The sequence below is a fragment of the Mus musculus genome, chromosome 3 (genome assembly GCF_000001635.26).
Source record: "Mus musculus strain C57BL/6J chromosome 3, GRCm38.p6 C57BL/6J".
NCBI classification, from domain to species: domain Eukaryota; kingdom Metazoa; phylum Chordata; class Mammalia; order Rodentia; family Muridae; genus Mus; species Mus musculus.
In genome coordinates, this window is record NC_000069.6 from 55045197 (window position 1) to 55067246 (window position 22050).

Here is a 22050-nt window from a genome sequence, read left to right on the forward strand (position 1 = left end):
AAGGAAGCTGAGACATAGAGCAGCAGCTCGGGCTCCACGAGAGTCCATCTGAGCTGACCTTTCTCTCCTCTGTTCACCCATCTACAGAGAGCTTCCCAGGATAGGAAAGGCTTGGCTGCCTCAAAACTCTTAATCGTCAAAGTGTGTGTGATGCTTACACAACCAACTTGGGAACGAACGGGTTGACACAGCGGTGACTTACACGAGTATAGCTCGCAACTAAGAGGCCTGGTGTGAGTGTCAGCTATGCCAACTAGTAAAGAGCCCCAACACACAGCCAAACAGCAAGTTGTTTATTCTTTTAAAATACCTGTCTATATCTATATAAATTATAAACTACTGAAATCTAAGAGAACCTAACATTCTCATGTTGAAGGTGTTATGTACAACTGACGTTAGTTGGCCCCACTCGCAGAAACCTCAGAGCAAGCCTGCTGATGTGGCCAATGAGCTTTGCCATTCACTGCAGGGGAAGAACTACAGGCGGCTCCATGAGGGACACGTGCAGGTACCTGAAACGAGAGCACAGCCAGGTCAGCCAGTTAGGATACAGAAAGCCTCCAGCGGTCTGAGGGGTCAGAAGGAAGCCATAATTGCCAAATGCTGGCACACTGTGAACCTAGCTAGATCTTTCTAAAAAAATTTTTTTCTTGATTAGCGAGCAACCTTGTTTTCTAACCTAAAGGACGATAGAATTTATTCTATTTTTTTTTCTCTTGTTCTGATTCCACAACAACCCAGAAAGCAAGGAAGGGAGAGTGCCCACTTACTTCGAAGCCTTGTACTTCTCCCTGATTGCTTGCTGCGGTCGATGGGGGATACTGAGGCATGCTTTATGCAGCTCACTCAGGCAAGGCACAATCTCATTTAATGAATAGCCCGTAAATGCAGCAAGTGTTTCTGGCTAATTGAAACGAAAAGGAAATTTTGCTTCACGTAACTTTATAAGAGGTTAGAAATCTGAACATAACTGGTTATGAAGTGAAGGGAATTTAGTTCTTGGTGAGCGAGTATACCCATCTAGAAAGATCCATAACCTCTTTCTTTAGAAACCTTACACTAGTAACAAAAACAGCCTAGAGTTCTAAACTGGCAGGTGTAGGGCTGTAGCCCTCAGTGCAGAGGCAGAGCACTCCTCTAGTTCCTTGGTGGGTGGGGCTTTCATTGATTCGTAATTACTTTGCATAGATCATGAGAGATTCCTAGTCAAAAAGACAGCCCTTGATAGGAGGAGAAAACTGACTCCTAAAAAGTTCTCCTCTCTTCTCTCTCTCTCTCTTCTCTCCCTCCCTCTCTCCTTCTCCCATTTCTCTCACATGTGTGCATGCACATACACAAATACATTTTTAAAAAGCTTTATCTAGTATCATAAGAAATAAAAGTAGATGCCCCACTTTTAGCACTCCAAAGAGAATTTAGAATAAAATGTAGGGATCTGTTTCTGATCTTGCTGCCTTCTGAAGCAAGAAACACTAAAAGCTTTGTTCTCTGAGAGCATCTAGCAGTCCTTAATGAACTCGGAGGGGTTTTGTTGTTGTCGTTGTCACAGAAGGTGAATGCTGCTAATGTTTATTTTATTGAGATGGTCTCCCTGTGAGGCCCAGACTGCACTTGGACTCACAATCCTCCTGCCTCCACCTCAAGGGCACTTATAATATAAGTGTGCATCACCCCAGCTGTCTAGGATCAACCTTTGCTTGGCAAGGCCAACGGCTAAGCCTCGAGGCCCTCTGTGCATATTGTTGGGCACTGAGGTCTCCAGGCCTTTCCTGGCATCTCCTTGACTCTGTCCTCTCTGCTTCCCACAGAACAAAGCCACGGCATCAAAGCCATGGTGACTGGTCTAGATGACTCGAAAACAAGCTGTGGTCTGTTGTCATGACAACCAGTTATCACGAAAAAGAAAAGAAAAAAAAAACTTGACTTGTGTCCATTCTGAACTTTGAAATTCACTGAACAGATTTTGTTTGAACCTTGAATGTGTTCTACCTAGGAAGAAGACAGAACCTTACCCAGAAGTGTCTGTTCACAATATAGTTTGCCAGGCAGTAAGCTGCTGCAGCAACCAAGGAAGGAAGATACTTCAAGAATGGGTCAGCTTCCAGAAGGCTCAGTTCTGCAACATACTAAGTGCAAGAGAAAAAAAAAATCCCAGTGGAGTAAGAAATTTGAGGACGGTTCAATTTGACTAAAATTGTCAGTAAACCTGGAATTGCCAAAGTCACCAATTGGTGCCTTATTTTCATTCCATCAGAAACTGATGACCAGCCAGAAACTTAAGTGAGGCATATTTCCAAGTTTCATAGTTGCTCTGACTATCCTTCAACAGACTCATGTTTGTATTGTGATGGTGTTCCAATATACGAGCTGGCTCACATAGCATATATGCTAGGTTACTTTTCTTTGCTAGTAGATCTACGCTAGTAGATCAGGCTTTATGGTGATCAGATAAAGGAGTATTGAGCTCAGAACTCAAGTAGGAAAAGCCATTAGTCAGAAGGCAAAGACACAACCGTATTAAAGCTAGTAATGGCTAGGCAAATTGATATATCTCTCAAACTCATGCAGTATCATTGGAGACATGTCAGAACAATACAGGGAAATTTTTGTGGTCATCTTTTGTTTGTTTGTTTGGGGGGGGGGGGGTTTCAAGATAGGGTTTCTCTGTGTATCCCTGGCTGTCCTGGAACTCACTCTGTAGACCAGCCTGGCCTCGAACTCAGAAATCTGCCTGCCTCTGCCTCCCAAGTGCTGGGATTAAAGGCGGGTGCCACCATGCCAGGCCTTGTGGTCATCTTTATTACTCTTTGAATAGCCTGTGTATCACAGATATCCCAGGGCAAGCTCATTGACCAAGCCAGAATGTTAATAATTTCAACTAAATGTCTCTAAGTCAAAACAGATTCCATCATGCTTCGTTTCTTAATGAGTTAGAAGAAGATTCAAACAAAACTCAGCCACACTGATTTTGCTCCCAAGTTAAAAGGCACTGCTGGCCTATGATCTGTATGTCCTTCAGCTTAAGTATCTTCAATAGTTGGGAGTTACATGACTGTGACCTGCCAAAGTAGCATCAACAGCAATGTCTTGTGAACAGGCGTCAGATTTTTAGAGATAATTACCTTTCATCTCTAGAGAGATGGAAACCTGGGAGGGGCGGAGGTGGAGGATGGCTGGGGAGGTGGCTGTCCCTGGAAGTCCTGTGGCATACCTTGGCCAAATTCTCAGTCCTGATGCACACTCCTTGACGCCTTAGGTACTGAAGGAGGAATTGGTTGGTGGTTGGAACGGTCAGATCAAATGCCAGGACTTTGAGTAGCAGATGCTCCATCCTCAGTAGCTGTCGCTTTGTGTACGTATCGTCGGTGATGTAGACAAACTCATCCACGTCGGGCGGATATATCTCTTCATATTTCCTGGGGGGAATAAAGATTTATCAGGGGGAAAGTCTGGAACACCCACCTCCTGCTCTTTTCCTCTCGGATGGCCCTGAAGGCTTATTCACTTTATACTCCCATTGTTACAGAACTGTCATAGAACTGTGTAGGGATGTAAAACACAGTGTGAGCTTTTTCTCAGTCCAAGAGAGTATTACAAGGACATGTTATACTAACTGCTGGGAACTGTAGCAGGTTGGGGACTTTGAAACACTGAATAAGTCTAAAGGACACAGGATTCAGCTGGGTCCCTGTTGATTGAATAGATATTGGGTCACATTGTGAGACGAATGTTAGGAATAAACCAATAACAAAAAAAAATACTATGGGATTTGGTGGTTTTAGTTTTGATTTTTTGTTTTGGTTTTTGTTTTCTTCTTTTGAAGATCATATTCAACTATTCAACTTCATTAATTATCAAAGGATACTGAATAGCCAAGAGAAAAATAACAATATTATTTCATTATTGTCCTTCTTTCCCTCTGCTTTCTTTATAGCCAGACCATCTAGGCTAGAGGAATAGGGACTACCACTCAGCAACAGATCACATAAGCCAGTTTAACTTAGCCACAACCCATATCTCCTTCCCCACTCAATTAGGTGTTGTGCAGAGTCACTGACAGGAACTGGCACCAGCCTAACCATTCATCCACCCAACAGAATGAACAAACTGGGTTACTCAGTGCTATTTGACAGATCAGTACCACAGTGCTTATGAAACCAAAACTCTCTAAATACAATTTTTGCTTGTCTTAAAATTCAGCCAAGAGACTACAGGGCAGAGCAGAGTTCCATCTTGAATCTCAGCTGATGACTGTTTCAGTCATGATAGTGAACCCTTTCTACACATTTCAAACATCTGACCTGAAGAGTAAGTGTGTGGGCAAGATTAATTTCCTCAGTTAATCTTCAAAGAGGATGGTCTCTTATTAAAAGAGCACAGATCATTTTAATTGTAGGCATTATACTTCTTCAATAAATATGAGGGGGGTGTAAATCAAGTGTTTTGACAGGTGGCATTTCACAAGCTGAGAGAACGCTTACGAAGCCAGGAGAATAGCTGCTGTCCCGACAAGCTGCAATTTCCCTCTCAGAACAGACATGCAGGAGAGAAACCTGTCCAGGAAGTTGACAGCCAAGTACAGGGTCTCTGTGCGAAGTTTATATTCTTCCCCAACCTCCACCAGCCAGTCCACCAGGATGGCGCGCATGCCCTCCGTGATGTCCGGCTGCTTCCTCATGTAGTGAGCCTTGGGTCTGTGTCTTACCTGGTGGAGGAAAGAGTGTGGTTCTTCAGATGGTTGCACTAGCAAAGACTCACTCCCTAGTATTGTTCCTGTTTTGTGGAGAAATCTTAGGAACCAAGACTAGGAGGATTTTGATCCCCAGCCAAATAAATCTTTATCACACAGTAAGGAGAAAACATGAGATTCTGGTTTTGTCATGGAGTGAGCTGGTATAAAGCTCCTGTGTGGTAACATCGATATGTGTTATTCCTGAGGACTTAACCCAGATACTTGAAACCATATAGAAAGCATGTATATATTTGATACTTGGTATTATGACATCAAGTTGAGCATCCCTTATCCCAAGAACTTGAGCTCAGAGTCTTTCTTTCTTTTCTTTCTTTCTTTTCTTTCTCTCTCTTTCTTTTCTTTTCTTTTCTTTTCTTTTCTTTTCTTTCTTTCTTTCTTTCTTTCTTTCTCTCTTTCTTTCTTTCTCTTTCCTTCCTTCCTTCCTTCCTTCCTTCCTTCCTTCCTTCCTTCCTTCTTTCTTTCTTTGTTCTTTTAAAGATTTCTTATGTTTTAAAGATCTCACACTGATGTCACTTGCTAGTGGCCATGGCCAAGAGCTCGTAATACGAAGACAGATCTTATCATCTAGAGAATGAACCTGGAGTTGGGAAACTCACTTCAGCTTCTCGAAGGTAGCGATGAATCTCCTCTGCATACTCCGTTACGTTAATCACATCTGAACCAAAATCCGTTGCTTCCTCTGACTGGGCATGGGTGGTGGGGTCAACCAGCATTGGGGAAACTGCAGAGGTACAATGTGGCCAGGTAAGTCATTTCATTACAGGCTCATCACAGGCACTCACCCGCACAGGAAGCTGAGAACAGTCATCACTTCATGTCTCCGATGCCAGCTACTGGACTGGAACACGGCAGGAGGCTGTGAGCACAGGGCACTGGCAGCCCTAAGGGAGCCAGATTACCTGTGTTGAAATCCAGCAGGAAGTGGAGATCTGACTTGAGCATGCTGGTGTCGACTTCATACACATCCTCAAATATGATGCCCTCTTTCCCCGAGCAGGTATCTCTGTCCCCCTGTTCAGGATCATCCATATAGATATCAAACCCACGTTTGGCTGGTTCATTGACCCCATGGTCAGAGAGCACTTTCTTTCCAGCCGCAGGGAAGACATTTTCTGATCCAGAAAAACATCTGATTGCTGTGATCTCCTTAAAAACAAAACAAAAAAGGTTGCACCTCCTGTACAGCACCATCTACCATGAGGAATATGAGTCCATGTGGCTCAAACCAGTAGCTTGGGAAAGTGAGAGCAAATTCCAAATAGGAATATCTAAGCTGGCCATCTAATTCCAAATATGGAATGCCTGAGAATATAACTTCCCCTTTCATTTTGTTCACATCTGTCCTATGGGAAGAGTTCTGCTTAAGATTCATCATCTTCCTTACATGGGTATTAAAGAGAATTCATGACTCTAAAAGCAAAAAAGAGCTGGGCTGCACTTAGAAAGCTGATTAGTTACAATGTGCAAGAGGAAAATTGCAATTTGCCCTTTCCATCTAGAACATCGCAGTGTTTTGTAAGAACTCCGCAGCGTCCTTTATACCCAGCAGTTGAATGCCTCTAGTCCTCTGCTTGAATACCTAACTCTGCATTGCAGGTGCCTGAAAAGTTTCCATTTCCTTCCCAAGAAAACTTCATGACTTCAGAACTCTATGCTACAGAAGTGCTCTCACATGGTATGAAAATCTGTTTGCACAACAACATCCTCACTCTTGGAGAACTTTTCTCAAGTCATTGCTTTTCTTTATTCTTACAGCAAGAATGGGAACAATGGTGGCCCTGTCGTAGTGAACACTCGCAACTGGCAGCCTTAGGAGAGAGACGTGCATGGAAGCCAGGTGAGCCAGGGCAGCCTTAAGCTGGGCCTTGGCTCCTACAGACACCATCGTCATCCACTGTGAACATTTTGCTTGTACTTATCTTGGTATTTATTGGACGCCACTTTCCAGTTCCTATGTCACTCCGTGAATTTACTTTCCACTGAGCAAGTTAAACTTACACTCACTAAGAAAAACAATTTGTGATAAAAATGTTAGGGGAAAAAAATCCCAAGAGACAAGTTACAACCAGCTATGACTCATATGACTCATGCTACTACTGAGGTTGAGTTTCTCTCTCTTCTCTCTCTCTCTCTCTCTCTCTCTCTCTCTCTCTCTCTCTCTGTGTGTGTGTATGTATGTATGTATGTATTTACAAACACTTGCTGGGGGATCTTCTAGGTGCCTCTCTATCTCTGTGTATATGTGTGTGTATGTATGCATGTATGTATGTATGTATGTATGTATGTATGTATGTATGTATGTGTGTGTGTGTCTGTGTGCCATGAACAAGGCACTGAGGAGAGGCAATGTGCAGTACAACATATCTAGAGAGAGAACTGTTCTCCAAACTGAGCAAGAAGAAATGATTTCAAAAGAGGAAGAAAGGTCAATTATGTGAAAGGTGCCAATATATCAAGAAAGAGAAAAAAAAACTGAACAAGAGAAGACCCAGAAACAGAGAGCATCCAGTCAACAAACTGTGCTCCTTTGGCCAGGTACATCACTCTTATAGACAATAGGAATGCCACAGAGGTGCCATCCCACATTGTCACCTTGGTGGAGTGCACATCCTATTGAGCTCTCTGATTTCCAAGAAATCTTGGTGTAGCTGGGGCAGTAGCTGCACAGAGCTGTGTGGCTGGATGAGTTTGAAGGTGGGAAGTGATTCCCACACATCTGTGCATGTTTGGGTCTGACCCCAAAGAGAAGGGAAATTGGAGAAAGAGACGTTGTTGGAGAGTCACCTTGGAAGCCAAGAGGCCATGAGGTGTTTCATTACAGGTGCAAGAGCTGGGGCACAGCAGTCACAGAACAGGGCAGGAATGGCACAGGGGAGCATTTAGGGTAATGCTAACCCAAAGTGAACAAACCTGCAGTGCCAGCACTGGGAAAGCAGGGGAAGGAGGCTCCGGAATTTGAGGTCATTTGGAGCTACAAATCAGGTCAAGGCCAGCTTGTACCAGACTCCTGCTACTTCCCAGAGAGGGGAGAAAGACAGAAGGTTCGGGCTATGGCATGCTTCCGAGGAATCAGGCATCATGTTACTCCTCATTCTGAAGGAACGGGAGTCATAGAAGATTAAGGGGTAAGGCACCAAGATGACTTCAGGGTAAAGACACTTGCTGCCAAGCCCAGTGACCTGAGTTCAAGACCTGGAAGGAGAAAGGGGGCTTTCAAACCTGCCCTTTGACCTCCACATGAATGCTGTGACAACGTGTGCTCACAGACAGACAGCATGCATGTTCGCTTGCCCATACACAGTAATAAGGAAATCAAATGATTTTAAAACCAAAATGCAAACAGATAAATGAAAAAAAAAAAAAAAAAGAATGGGAATGAGGCAGCAGAGGGCATGGTGGAGTGTAGAGGGGCCACCAAGCAGTGGCTCCAGGCAGCACAGGTGTGAATGTGAAACAAGGTCATTTAGTACAGACACTGGTTCTAATTCATAAATTCAGGTCTTAGATTATATGTTTAAAGAACTGAACATTGCTAATCAAGTTCTATTTAAATTACTTTCACTTAACTTGACCCAAAACATTAAAAGGATCACAGTGGATCAAAGCCCAACAAAAGGCAGTGGACTCGAAGGCAGCAGATGAGAGGGCCTCTGAATGGGCCTCTACCACACTTTGTACTTCCGGACTGGACTCTTGTAAGCACTGGATTCCATAGACTTGTAATAGAGGTGAAGCATCATCATCATTATCTAGCAGCAGGATCAAGGGAGATTTTATTTTCTATCTCAAAAAAAAAATCATTGTTGTAGATTCAGATTTCTTCTCTTAAATGTCTGAATATCTGTCTTCAAGGGAAAATCCTTTAGTCAATTTGAAGCAGACAAGTAAGCAAATACCTCAGTGACCATTCCTGGTCTGTAGTGGTAGAGATGTGTGCTCTAATACCAACCTCTAGTTCATAAAGTAAGCTGGTGTATCCTGGTACACACAGTGCGGCCACAGAACACAACACAAGCTCTCCCCGATTAATTCGTGGTAGCCTAGCTCCTACTGAACATCTTTCTGGCGGCTCAGAGCATCTCCAGGGCTATAGGACAGTGTAATTTCATTCTTTCTGACTAGCCCTTGAATCACTTAACCCAAACAGTTCCTACATACACATATGCACACATGTGCACACACGTGCACACAGATGCACACTATCATAGAAAGCCTTCTTTGTCCTTGGCATCGTTCTCCATGTATTTGACATGCAGGCACAAGTGCATGAGTGCATGCACACACACACACACACACACACACACACACACACACACACACACACGCATACTGCCACAGCAAGCCTTCTCCGTGGCATATTTCCTGGTGCTCCTGGGTCATTACCTGGCCACAGGTCCTCCTGTACTGCTCATTTTCAGTCAACACCCCTAGCACGGTTCTCTGTGGGGGATCCTGGCCAAGCTGAGCTCTGCTGAGCATTTGACAAGCATCAGGACCTTGGCCCACTGGAGGCAGAGCGACTCCACTCTTGGAGCTCTGGCGATGCATTGCCTAGTAAGCCACAGCCTGCTGCTATCCAGGAAAGAGGAGACACAGTTAGTTTACCTCTCAACCTAGGGACCCGGAAATGCAGAGAACTCTGGAGTGCCAAGCTCCAGAGTCACTACCAATGTCCCAACTTCCCGACAAACATTAAGGTCCCAAGTGACAGCTCAGGCATCAGAGCAACCAACTCAGAACCAAACAATGGCTGAATGGGCTTTAATATGACCCCAGGCTAAAGGTTGCAGAGAGAGCCGGATGGAGCCCAAACTCCACGCCAGGATTGTCTGCCCACATTGATTTAGGGCAGAGGGAAGCAGAACCTAAGATTCCTGATCCTCCTTCCCTCGCCCCCTTCCAGATTTGATTCAAAATCCAAGATCCCTGGCTGGGAAAAGGTGAGTTCCCTTCCCAAGTGACAAGCAGGCGCTTCTCTCCAGAAGTAAGGCCCCCAAACCTGCTTGGGAACCCACAGCAGGCCCTGCTTCTCAGGTTCTTCTCTGTCTGGGCGATTAGCAAGCGCACCCCGGCCGGGGCCGGGCGGGCGGGGCCGTGCGCGGAGGGAGGGGACCCGGAGAGGAGAGATTCCAGGGGGCCGGTTCCAGCAGCCTCGGCTAGTGCGCTCGCCACTGAGGACTTTCGACCCAGCCGCGTCTGTTGAATCAGCCAATCAGCGGCCACCCCGAGCCCAGCAGAGCCGCTTCCATGCCAACCGCGGCGGGCGTGCGCCCGGGTCCTCATCGTCCTGGCGACCGCTCACCTGCAGCTCTGCCCGCTGATGCTCGGCCCCCGGGGCGCTGCCGGGCGGGGCCAACCGCGCAGCCCCGGGCTCCTGAACCGCAAAGCCAGGCGTGCCAGGCGCACCGAACCGCACTGCACCGCACGTCGCCACTTGCACCCCTCTGGTCGATGTCACCAGGGAGGGCTGACGGCGGCTTACACACGGTAGCCTCCCTGAAAGGGACAGTTCCCCAGGAGCCGGTTCCCCCAACAGCTACGAACCCCTCCCGCCAACGTCTCCTGCGCGGCCCGCTCCCGAGAACCCTGGCTCGGGAGAGCGACGCGGGGTCCTCGGGCTGAGGCCGCGGCGCCCTCCTGGCCGGCCCGAGGGCGCGGCTCGCTCCCCTTCCCCATCTCCTTCTCTCGGACGCCTGCCCCACGGGCTCCCGACCCTGGGCGGCGGAGGGCTGTGCCACAGCTTAGCCTTCCAGGGTGGTCAGGGGCCGGAAGTGTGGCAAAGGGAGCCGGGAGAGATTTGGGGCCGTAATGTAACTCGAGGTGCCCCAGCCACCCGTGAGAGGTCTTCCCCTTGGGCACCGCTGGTGCGGGGAAGAGGAAGGAATGCGGGGAGCCTCTGTGGCTTGGATGTTGAGAGATTCTGAGCTGAGGTCATTGCTCCGATGACCCGGCCACGGCCACGTGTGAAAGGAGAGTCCCAGGACTGGGAGTGGGAGTTTAACCAAAAAGAAGGTTCTAAAAGGGCAAGGCAATTCTTGAATCATGGAAACCCTGGCACTTGTAGAGGTGACAGGCAATCAGCAAACTGAGTTTACATAATTGGTTAACTTTTTTTGAAAATATATACACACGTGTACTCACATATATGTGAGCACCAGATGTATATGTCTATGCATCATATATCAGTATATATGAGTGTATATGCATACATGCACAGACACACACACACACACACATCCTGTAACTGCTTTTGCTTAGAAATAAAATCCACCCCTAAATTCTAAAAGCAGTTCCAAAGGCCATCCAAACTTTAAGCAAAGGTCGTTAGCCTGCCTAAGTGTATTATTAATTGATGCGTTCACGAGAGAGGGGGTTAGCAGATGTGAACTGTCTCAACCGACTAGACGCAGAAGATTCTAGGAAAAGTGTGGCCCATCTTGTGGAGAGGGCTTTGCGAAGCGTTTCACCAACCCATACTGGATGCAGAAGCGCAAAGCTTCCTTGTTCTGGATGACATGTTGCATCCTCTAATTCTCAATTCTCGTGCCTTCAAACATGGAGACAACACACAGGATGCGGGAACATCTTGGTTGCTGCCATAGATGTTCATAAGTCATCCAGGCCCAAAGGAGCTGTTTTGCAAGGTGCTCTGACTGGTGACAGGCTATGCCTACGCGACTTCCTGGAAATCTCCCAAGAAAGCCAAACCGTTGTTGTGATTGCTGGGTGTGGCTTAAGGTCTCAGCTGGAGCCTGGTAACAAGTTCAGACAAGAGACTGACAGGCTTGGGAGGGGACATTTTTTTTTTTTTTTGGTGCTAAAATTTTGTTTTATTTTAAGCCAAAATAGCCTGAAATATTCCTATCTGTTATAACTTTTTCCAGAAGAAAATGCAAAACACACAAAGCAGGTAGTACTACAGGACAGGATACCTGCATCTTCTGACCAAGTCTCAGTGGCTCCACCAGAAAGAACCATAGCAAAGGGGCTACCTGGCAACATAGGCCAGCCAAAGCTATAAAACCTGGTCATCTCATCTATCAACGAAGTGTTACTTCTTGTCAGTGCATATAGTGTACTAAAATTAATGAAAACCTTCATAAAAACGGTCCGCAGCAGATACATACAAGCAGGATCTGCAGCTGTCTATCAGCTTCCACTTGCGCAGTTAACTTATGACTGATCCTTGAGTATATCCAGTCACATTGAGAGCAGCTTGTCCAGAACTGCTTCTTTGCATGTGTACTGTGTTGTCACAGCTGTCCCCATGTGCCAGAGCCAGAGCCCAGACCCTGCCACAGGGAAGGAACTTAGGTTGGAGGCCTGGAGCTGCAGAGTGATGATGTGTGGCTGATGGTCTCTCCTGGGTAGCACTGTTGGCCCATGCTGCCTACCTCATACATCGACTGTGCACAAGGGCTCACCACCAGGCTGGGCAGATGCTACAATTGACATCTTGGGTTTCTTCCGAGTCTCCTCCCGCTCTGCAGCCAGCCTCTTCATCTCTTCTTGTAGCTTGCTCAGGATGTGAAGGTTGGGCCTGTTCTTCTTGGCATACTGCTGTAGCTCTATCACACTCTTGTCAGAGGTCTCCTGCTTGACCATTTTGCTGCTCTCACGACCATACATGTGCAGTAAGGAACCCCAGTTCTTGACATGTGGGTGCAGCAGCTGAAGGATTTTCTGAGATGCTAATTGTTTCCCAAGGGAGGGGACAATCTTGATGTGTTCCTCTTGATCTGGGGGGTTGTTCCTGTGAGCTTTCTTTTCAAACTTCTCAATTCCTAGGATTGGAGCTTAAGAATCTAGTCGGGACCTAAGGAAGATGTTTACAAAGACATCTACAGAAATGTCTATGGTCATTAGGCTGCCTTCACATAGATAAGAAAGGTTGATGGAGACAGCCTGAGAGAGAGAGAGCACACGCTATTGGTGGAGAGGGTTTAATAAGACCCCACATACATGGAAATCCTGAAAGAATGAGTGAAAAAGAAAAAATCAACTGAAATAATTAAATGGGACCTTTGAGTAAGATATGCCTTTTATGTTAAAATTCACTTCTTTGAGTAGCTGTCACCTGACCAAGCCTTATTTCAAATGAAATTTTATTGTTACATTAGCTCCCCTTTCTTCTCGGCACACTTCGCCATGCTTGTGTTTTCTGGATCTTTTTGTGCTGCTTCCGTTTCCCACATTAAATTATAGTTTTCTGGTCAGATTTTAAACTAACCATGTGAACCAAGTGTGTGTGTTAAACAAAAAAAATCAAATGCTTTATATCTTACACAGTACTTAGTTTTATCGTGCAAACTTATTTTTCTCCAGGGAGCTTACACAAGACGGCACCAATGGTAGATCGGCATAGTTTGGTGAAATGGTGAGTTTATTCAGCTTATTTACAGGAGCATGAGTGATTCCCCCAAATAAGCCACATTGTTGAGTTGTCACTCTACCGTAGGAGATGACATGCCCACAGCTCCTCAGATGGAGTCCGTACAGAGTCCCCACAGATTCACAGATGGAGCCTAGGCAAAGAGGATCATTTCTCCACAGCTCCACAGCTCCACAGCTCCACAGCAGGAGTCCCGTCCTGTGGACAGAACCTTAAATACAATGAGAGAGTAGTTAGCTGCACCCATAACTGTCAGGACACTTCCAGGAAGTACTAACGGAGGGAAGACAACCCTTCCCCAGTAGGTAAAACCTTCCAGAAGTTATCTCAGATACAAAGAGGCCTCCCCTTTACTGGGTAAAGGCGTTTGCCCACAAACTGGACAGCTCAAGGGTGATTCCTGGGCACCACTTGTGTCCTTGACCTCCACACATAGGAACACACACACACACACACACACACACACACACACACACACACAATGTAAAAAGAAAAGCAGGAAGGAGCAGGGCTGCCAGCCTGGCTCCCAGGTGACAATCTGTGTGCCTGTCCCATACCTGCTCCTGTTCCTGCTGGACTCTCCCCCACCCCCACTTCACCCCCGTTCCACATCAGAACCCAGCGTCGTGGACCCCTCTAATGTGGATCGAAGAACCGTGATTCTGCAGGGTTCTTCCAGGTCTTCAGTATGCAAGTAGCTCCGCAGAGGCATCTAGTTTCATGGACAGAGCAGGGTTGGCAGACCCGCTGTTTGAGGGACCCTAGTGGCCCAGGATTAATGGAGGAAGAAGGGTCAAGGAGAGCTTCAACCTCATAACTCAGATGAGGACGTCAGGCAGCTCCCTCCTTCCCCCCACACTGGCCATGAAGCCACCGTGCCACCATCAACCCTAGGAAGAATTTATTTCCTGCTTTCTTGGATGTTGGTCTCCTTCTAGAGTTGGAGTTTTCCTCCTAGTATGTTCCGTGGAGCTGGATTTGCGGATTTTGTTTGAACTTGGATTTGTCACGAACTATCTTGTTCTTCCATGCAGACGAAGCATCTTCCAATACCCTTGTTCTGGCCAATTGTACTCGGGAACTCAAACCTTGACTGCGGAGACCCTGGCCACCTCCCCAAAGGCATAAATACCCCTTTCCCCCACTGTAAACTGAACCAGTTCTCTGAAGCTGCTCTGATGAGTGTGTGTGTGTGTTCTTTGCCCTTGAACTCATCACCTTCCAAGATCCTGCCTGCACCGACCTGTCACAACTAAGCTTTCCTCCCTCTAGGCCAGCCTGGTGTGCAAAGGGCCTGCCTACCCTGAGCAGAAGCAGACACCAGAAGACTTCAATATGCAGGGCTCCTCCAGGATAGCCAACTCCTAGTGGGTAAGCCATTCTTTGGTTTCTTTTTGTTTTTTGTTTGTTGTTTGGTTTTTGGTTTTTTCAAGACAGGGTTTCTCTGTATAGCCCTGGCTGTCCTGGAACTCACTTTGTAGACCAGGCTGGCCTCAAACTCAGAAATCCACCTGCCTCTGCCTCCCAAATGCTGGGATTAAAGGCGTGTGCCACCACTGTCCCACATGTGTAAACCATTCTATTAACCTTGTTTTATTATATATATCCATCCTATTGATCCTGATCCTCTAAAGAATGTTAATAAACTGGTTTTATAGCAAAATTAGGAGTAGAATTCAATAACTCTTAAAATCCCCTGTGCTTAATGTTTTGTGTATTGGGTAATATATTAAGAACAACACATGCATTTAATTGTAAATACAACTGTATTTGATCTCTGTGATATATTAGCACCACTTTAATATAAATATAGCCTCCTTATTTATCTTACAAAGTACCAGGTTTCATTCTGGCAGTTGCATGGTAACTTCTTTTGGTTGGTCTTTTTCCCTGGGTGTTCCTCCTCTTTTTGCAACCACCCATTCACCCTTTTCTCGTCATTTCTCCATTTGTGTAACATGTATTCTATCTCAGCTCCCTCCTCAAAAACCTTTCCACATGTTTTGTCTCCTTTCCATCTTAAAAAAAAAAGTGTGTATGTGTGTGTGTGTGTGTGTGTGTGTTGTGTGCTTTGTCTGCATGAATGTAGGCCCCACTGAGGCCAAAAGAAGGCATCAAATTTACTAGAACAAGGACTGCAAACAGTCACTTGCCATTGTATAGGTGCTGGGAATCAAACCTGGATCCTGTGGAAAAGCATTCAGTGCCCTTAAACACTGAGCCAACCCCCCCCACACACACACACACACACATATGCACACACTAGGATTCGCAGTATTTTTCTGAGTCTGTTACCTCACTATAATTCCCTGTTCAATCCCTTTTTCTAATTCCTCTTTTCAAACAGATAAAATCTGGATGTAGTGCCACATTCCCATCATCCATTCCTTGATTGATGGGGATGTAGGCTGACTCGATTTCCTGCCTTAAACAGAGCAGCAGTCAACATGCATGTGCAAGCAAACATTTCTGTGGTAGGATATAGAGCCCTTTGGTATACGACCAGCATCTCTGTGGTAGGATATAGAGCCCTTTGGTATACGACCAGCATCTCTATGGTAGGATATAGAGCCCTTTGAGTATCTGACCAGCACCGCTATAGCTGAGACACATGGTAATTTTTTTTCAGTTTTTCCTAATAAACATCCATTCTGATTTCCAAGGTGGCTGCACCTGTTACACTCCATCTTTCCACACACCCACAACTGCATCTGTTTGCACTTGTTTCCCAGCTGATCGCCGGTCTACCTGAGATGAGATCCAGTCTCTCAAGGTAGTTTTCATGTGTGTTTCTATGGCAGCTAAGGATGTTCTCACTGGTTATATCTGGCAACTGCACACAAACTAGAGAGACCTGAGAAGAAGAAACCTCAGCTAAGGACTTTCCTTTCTTGGATTGGCCTGTGGGCATTTTCTTGATGGCTAATTCGGGGGAGGGGGCTCAGCCCACTGTGTGCAGGACCACCCCTGGGCAGGTGTTACACCCACTGTGTGCAGGACCACCCCTGGGCAGGTGTTACACCCACTGTGTGCAGGACCACCCCTGGGCAGGTGTTACACCCACTGTGTGCAGGACCACCCCTGGGCAGGTGTTATACCCACTGTGTGCAGGACCACCCCTGGGCAGGTGTTACACCCACTGTGTGCAGGACCACCCCTGGACAGGTGTGTAAGGAATGTAAGCTTGGGGTCAAGCCAGCAAGCAGCAGCGTCCCTCCATATCCTCTGCTTTGGTTCCTACCTGTAGGCTCCTGCCCTGACTCTGCTCAGTGATGAACAGTGACGTGGAGCTGTAAGATTAAATAAAGCCCTTCCTTCCCAAGCTGGCTTCGGTCAGTGTTTGATGACAGCAACAGAAAGCCAGCCAGGACACAGATTGATACCAGAGAGTGGAATCTTTGACAACAGACCTGACGGTATTGCTTTGAGGGAGGACCGTGGGAAGCGTTTGAAGGTTTTGTCTTTAAAGCCATCAGGTGGTCAAAGCTTCTCCAAGACAGGGGGAGTCTGGAAAATAACACTGAGGGAAATGCAGATGATGGAATCCTGGCTTGGAAGTGTCAGAGCTCCTCTGAGACACTCCCAAAGCAATTCATATGATATATTTGTTTTGGTTTGTTTTGGGATTTATTTGCCTGTCTTTTTAAAAAAATAATCATTTTGTTCATCTACATTTAAAATGATATTTCACATGTCAGTTACCCCTCCACAAACCCCCATCCCATCCCCCTTCTCCCCCTCCCCTTTGCCTGTGTGATGGTGCTTCCCCACCCACCCACATTCTCCCATCCTACCACTCCAGCATCTCCCTAAGCTGGGGTATCAAGCCTCCATAGGACCAAGGGCTTCCCCTCCCACTGATGTCACATAAGGCCATCCTCAGCTACAAATGCATTTGGAGCCATGGGTCTCTCCATATGTACTCTTTTGTTTGGTGGTTTAGTCCCTGAGAGCTCTGGGTGGTCCGGTTAGTTGATATTATTGTTCTTCCTATGGGGTTGCGATTCCCTTCAGCTCCTTCAGTCCTTCCCCTAACTCTTCCATTGGGGTCTGCTGGCTCAGCCTGATGGTTGGCTGTGAGTATCTGCATCTGTATTAGTCAGGTGCTGGTAGAATCTCTCAGGGAACAGCCATACCAGGCTCCTGTCGGCAAGCGTTTCTTGGCATCAGAAATAGTGTCTGGGTTTGGTGTCTGAGGATGAATCCCTAGGAGGGGCGGTCTCTGGATGACTTCTCCTGTCTCTGTTCCATTTTCTGTCCCTGTCTTTACATATTTGAATTACGAATCTAGAAGTGAAGACTTTGCTTTACCGGGATAATAGATGCTAGGCGGCTGCAGCTGAAAATTCAGCCATGATTAACAAGAGACCAGCGTCATTTAATTGAAATCTTCCTCAGGGTCAGCTTGCAGAAGCTGTGGTCCAGTCGAGTGTGGGGACAAGGCTGTGCATGCAGCACACGGGCAGCAGAGCTTGGCAAATGATATGCCCCATGTGGTGCTGACATTAGCATCATGAGGGCCGCAAGACTGAATGGGTCACAGAGAGAAGCTGACACTTGCCGTCATGTGGCAGGGTTGGAATCTCTGAAGAGGCCAAAAGAGGCCATTGGTGAAGGGGTAGCCTCAGCTGCAGTGGAGGCCCCAGCATGTTAAACTCTAGAACCATGGGGTGACCATCCAGGACGGGGGCAGGGGCAGAGCGGAGGCAGCCTAAGCCTACTAGACAAGCTGCATGCTGTGAGTGGCAGAGGTGGGGAAGTGGAAATGTCCAAGCCCTTTGGAGCCAGAAGACCATAAGCAAGCCCCTGATCACTGGGTTATTTACATTGTTGGATTTTGCTTTTGCTTTGATTTCTGGTTGTGGCCGTGCACTGGTTCTTGCCTCTGAGTTGCTCGGCTTGGTTTAGAGACACCCAAAGCTAAGAGGCTTGTTTGTATTCTAAAAGAGTCACTGAACTTTTAAATCACTGGAAATTTAAACGCGTGTACGGTGTTTTCTGTTACGATAGATGTGAGATCCTGGGTACAAACAAGAAAGGAAAGGCTGTGGTTCTCTAGTGATGTGTCTGTGTGTCACATTGATAAGGGGATAAGTCACTGTCTTGAATATTCAGTGACTGTTCCTGTTTCTTCTTCTGAGAACTGTCTGTTCGATTCATTTTCCCATTTTTTGGCTGACATGCGTTTTTGGTGTGTATAATTTTCGCAGTCCTTCACATAGTCTAGATACCAATCTCCTCTCTGTAGATAAGATCTTTAATTAGCTTCCAGCTGACACCCACGGTGAGGAGCCAGGGAGGGATGGGCACTGAGCTCCCTCTTTCCATCTACGCAGCTCAGGAGCCAGCCAGGGGCGGGCGCTGTACACAGCAGGGAAGTCTTCCCACCTCAATCAATACAACCAAGACACTGTCCCACAAGCATACCCAGAGCCCCACCTCCCAGGCGATTCTAGATGCTGACAACGTGACAGTCGACACTGTCCATCACAGAGGTAAAAGTAGACTAATATGTTTCAAATATGTTTGCCTAGCGCTGTTACGATAAAATAAGTATTAGCAGGTAGATGACATTTTAGAATAGAACAAACAAACACACAAACATAAACTAGTCAATAGCTTCCTGTGTAGATTTCAGGATCCACCCTGATGTTCAAAGGGTCCTCTTTTGGATACATTTCTTTAAATCAAGGGCAGACTCTTTCTCCACCCTGAAGTTCTTCTTTCTGGCATAATTCTATGGATATAGTAGGCACTCAATTAATGTTTGTTCATTAAAGGAATTAGTAACAAGATGTAAATTATTCTTGGCATATCCTTATACTTCTTATTTATTTACCAATCTAATCATTTATTTCGGTTCTTTCTATTTTTTTTCTTTTTCAAGGTCTTATGTAGTTGAGGCTGACCTGGAACTTACTGTGTAGCTCAGGTTGCCCTTGAACTTGGCTCCTCCTCTCTCTGCATCCCTAGTGCTATGATTTCAGGCAAGCACCATCATGGCCCGCTCAGAAACACACTTCTAAATTATCCAAAGCCTGTCTGCAAGGATATTAAGCCCCCTAAACACTGTTGTCATTGGTAATTCTCTGGACCAGATACTTCCAAAGCTGTGTCACCTAGCTACAGACCCCCTTATCTGATGACTCTTTCCCTTTGTGCTGGGGTCCCCAGTCCATTATCTCCAGCAGGTCTCTGGGCTAGAAAGACTTCCTGCCTCAGCAGGCAAACTGATCAGGGTCCCACCCTCCTTGTACTGTGTGCTACCGCCACCTGGTGGTCAGACCTTTTTGTCCCTGCCCTGCCTGCTGACCTCACTCCAATTACCCATTGCTGAAAGAGAAGCAGCCCAGCTATTTACATCAATTTCTCTAAGCAGGTATACCACCCCATGTTATTATACACTTTCTGTTGCTGTTTAAATACAAATGTCACGCATCAAAAATTTCTTAGGGCAGAAATCTAGGACACTCTGAATCCATTTCTTTAAATCATGCCCTATATATAGGTAAGAAAACAACGTGGGTTCAGGCGTCCATCAAATTTAGTTCCTACTAATCCTAGCTACATGGGAGGTTTCAAAGCCTGAGCTAACAAATTTAAGTCAGAGAAACCCATCTCAGAAAACTACTGTGGTGAAGCCATTGAAAAAGGCACGTGACACAAATCTCTGCTCTCCTCCACAGGCACCCACAAGGGTGAGCACACAAACACTTACATACATGCAGATGTGCACACACACAAATTATCCAGGAAAATAGAGTGTAATACAGTAGAAATGTTTGGTAATCATGAATTTTTATAATTCATCCATATAAAATTATATACAGAAAAATGGCCTAGAACTATTCCTAATACTTTAGGGGATAAATTACGAGATGTGTGTTGCATTTATATGAGAAGAAATAAAAGTGACCATGAAATATTAAATAGTTAAATATTCACCCTGGTATTATTTAATAATACTGAGGTTTGTTAGGCTTATTATAATTTCTAAACCTCCTCCAATAAAAATGCTAATTGCTTAATAAGAGTAGCCAGAGCCACACAGAGAGGCCCTGTCTTGAAAAACCATAAAAGTGGGGGAGGGGGGGGAGTGGTGGAGAGAAGACAAAGAAAAAGGAAAAGTTATTTAAGAATTAAATTATGGGGAGTGAAGAGATGATCTAGTGGTTAAATGCCTGTGATGCTCTTACAGTGGACCTGATTTCACTTCCCAGCACCCTGTGCAGGAGGCTCACAACCACCTATAACTCCAGCTCCAGGGGATCTAACACCTTCTTCTGGCCTGTGTGGGTACCTGCACACACCCACACAGACAGACCACTCACACACACACACACACACACACACACACACACACAGAGGGGGGAGAGAGAGAGAGAAAGGGAGAAAGACAGACACAGAGACACAGAGAGAGACATAGACAGACAGAGACAGAGAGACAGAGACACAGAGAGAGAGAGACAGAGAGAGAGAAACAGAGAGAGGTAGGATGAGATGAACCACTGGGGCATCTGGAGGGATAAAGTCAGCTGAGACTGCACTGTCCAGTACAGTAATGACTGGCCGTGTGGGACTGCCGAGCATGGGATGCAGAGCGCCCTGAAGAGCTGTGTATTTTATTTAACTTATCTCATAGCTATGTATGCAGTATGTAGTATGTTTCTCTGCATGTGATCACTCAGCATAGGTAGTCACCATTCTAGAGCAGGATTGAAATACTTCCGGTTGAGCCCAATCACAGCCCACTAAGGCAGTTCTGTTATTGTAGATATAAATGCATGGATCTGGGGACAGGTTTTCCCCTAAATTATTCTTTTCCTGTAATTTATGTTAAGTGTGCGACATAAACCACCTGCTCTGTAATTTCTTTGGGGAACAATGAAGGTGACTCACGCTGGAAGCTAGTGAGCTAGAGAGGGGACTCTAGCGGCATTTTGCTGTTCCAGCCCTCTGGGAAAACAGGCTGCGGATTTATTTACCAAGTCAATGAAAGCAAGGCTATGTCCTCAGCGGTGAGGTGAGGTAATGAGAGGGAGAGGCCGAGCTGTATCTGAGATGATTAAAATAACATTTTCATTATTTCCTCTTCACTTGCTTTGAACACACAGTCAATATCTTACCCCACCAGAAGCAGATATTGAACCACGCTTTCTTATCTTTGTTTTACAGGAAGGCGGCTTTCAATCTTTTCACTGAGGAGGAAATAAATAAAAGTACACACACACACACACTACGTCACACACATGAATCAAAATAGGAATTTATTTTGTGGGTAAGGAGAAAGAAGAATCCGATCTCTATTGGGTTCAAGCTAAGAACAGAGCATAGGAGGAAGAGACATTTGGGGGGTGTTCCATTTGCAGAGCTCGTGGGGGCTTCTTTTCCAAAGCATCCTGTGATCCAGTGCTCAGCTCCAGCACTAACCAAACCGTACTCTGCTTAGCTCATGACTCCAGACAGGACTGGGCACGTTCAGGGTGGTACAGTCACAGATCCCCTCTCTAACATGGGTAATAGTAGAACGTTGAGATTAACTACCGCCGTCCAACAGCATCTCCGATCTCTCTGTGATGAATAATGTTAACTCCCGACTCACACGAGTGAATCAATCAGCCACAGTGACGAGCTGTCCCGTGGGCCTCAGCGGGGGAATTAAGACTTATCCACTTAGGTGGTGATCTATTACATGAATCAGAAATGCTCTGTTTAGTCATTTCTCTCTTAAGTCATATATCATCCCTCTTTTATTTCCCATATGAATCTACAATTTGGAGAAAAGATCCCTGTCTTTATGAATAGCTTAAATAGGAAATTACTCAGTAGTATGATTATGTTCTTTTAAGGGAGGGATCATTCACTTGCTGTTACGTTTGAAAATCTTATGACTGAAGAAACAAAA

The 22050-nt window shown here is 45.9% G+C and overlaps 1 protein-coding gene and 1 long non-coding RNA gene across 13 annotated transcripts in view; one reads left to right on the top strand and one right to left on the bottom strand.

Annotated features, from left to right (window-relative positions):
• Positions 1 to 272: 272 nt before the first annotated feature.
• Ccna1 (cyclin A1) lies at positions 273 to 12438 on the bottom strand. 12 transcript variants are annotated; one of them, XR_003954275.1, is made up of 9 exons: positions 9769 to 9953; positions 9137 to 9325; positions 5653 to 5899; positions 5350 to 5474; positions 4482 to 4705; positions 3123 to 3416; positions 2013 to 2126; positions 771 to 904; positions 273 to 512 (listed from the first exon to the last, which is right to left on the bottom strand). XR_003954275.1 is itself a non-coding variant. In XM_006500951.3 (9 exons), exons 2-9 carry the CDS (start codon positions 9299 to 9301, stop codon positions 461 to 463), a joined length of 1266 nt encoding a protein of 421 aa, XP_006501014.1. In that variant the 5' UTR covers positions 9302 to 9322; positions 10056 to 12438; the 3' UTR covers positions 273 to 460. The 12 variants fall into 12 exon arrangements, 11 of the variants coding, with proteins under 11 accessions (XP_006501014.1, XP_006501015.1, XP_006501017.1 ...); XM_006500951.3 differs by lacking the exon at positions 9769 to 9953 and adding an exon at positions 10056 to 12438 and having other exon boundaries at positions 3212 to 3416; positions 9137 to 9322; XM_006500952.3 differs by lacking the exon at positions 9769 to 9953 and adding an exon at positions 10056 to 12438 and having other exon boundaries at positions 3212 to 3416.
• The window catches only part of 4931419H13Rik (RIKEN cDNA 4931419H13 gene), a 28761-nt gene continuing 16756 nt past the window's right edge, over positions 10046 to 22050 (top strand). Inside the window, exons 1-6 of the long non-coding RNA NR_040593.1 lie at positions 10046 to 10240; positions 13079 to 13130; positions 14418 to 14516; positions 15809 to 15918; positions 16393 to 16561; positions 18482 to 18640. This is a non-coding gene — a long non-coding RNA (RIKEN cDNA 4931419H13 gene). The remainder of the gene's footprint in view (positions 10241 to 13078; positions 13131 to 14417; positions 14517 to 15808; positions 15919 to 16392; positions 16562 to 18481; positions 18641 to 22050) is intronic.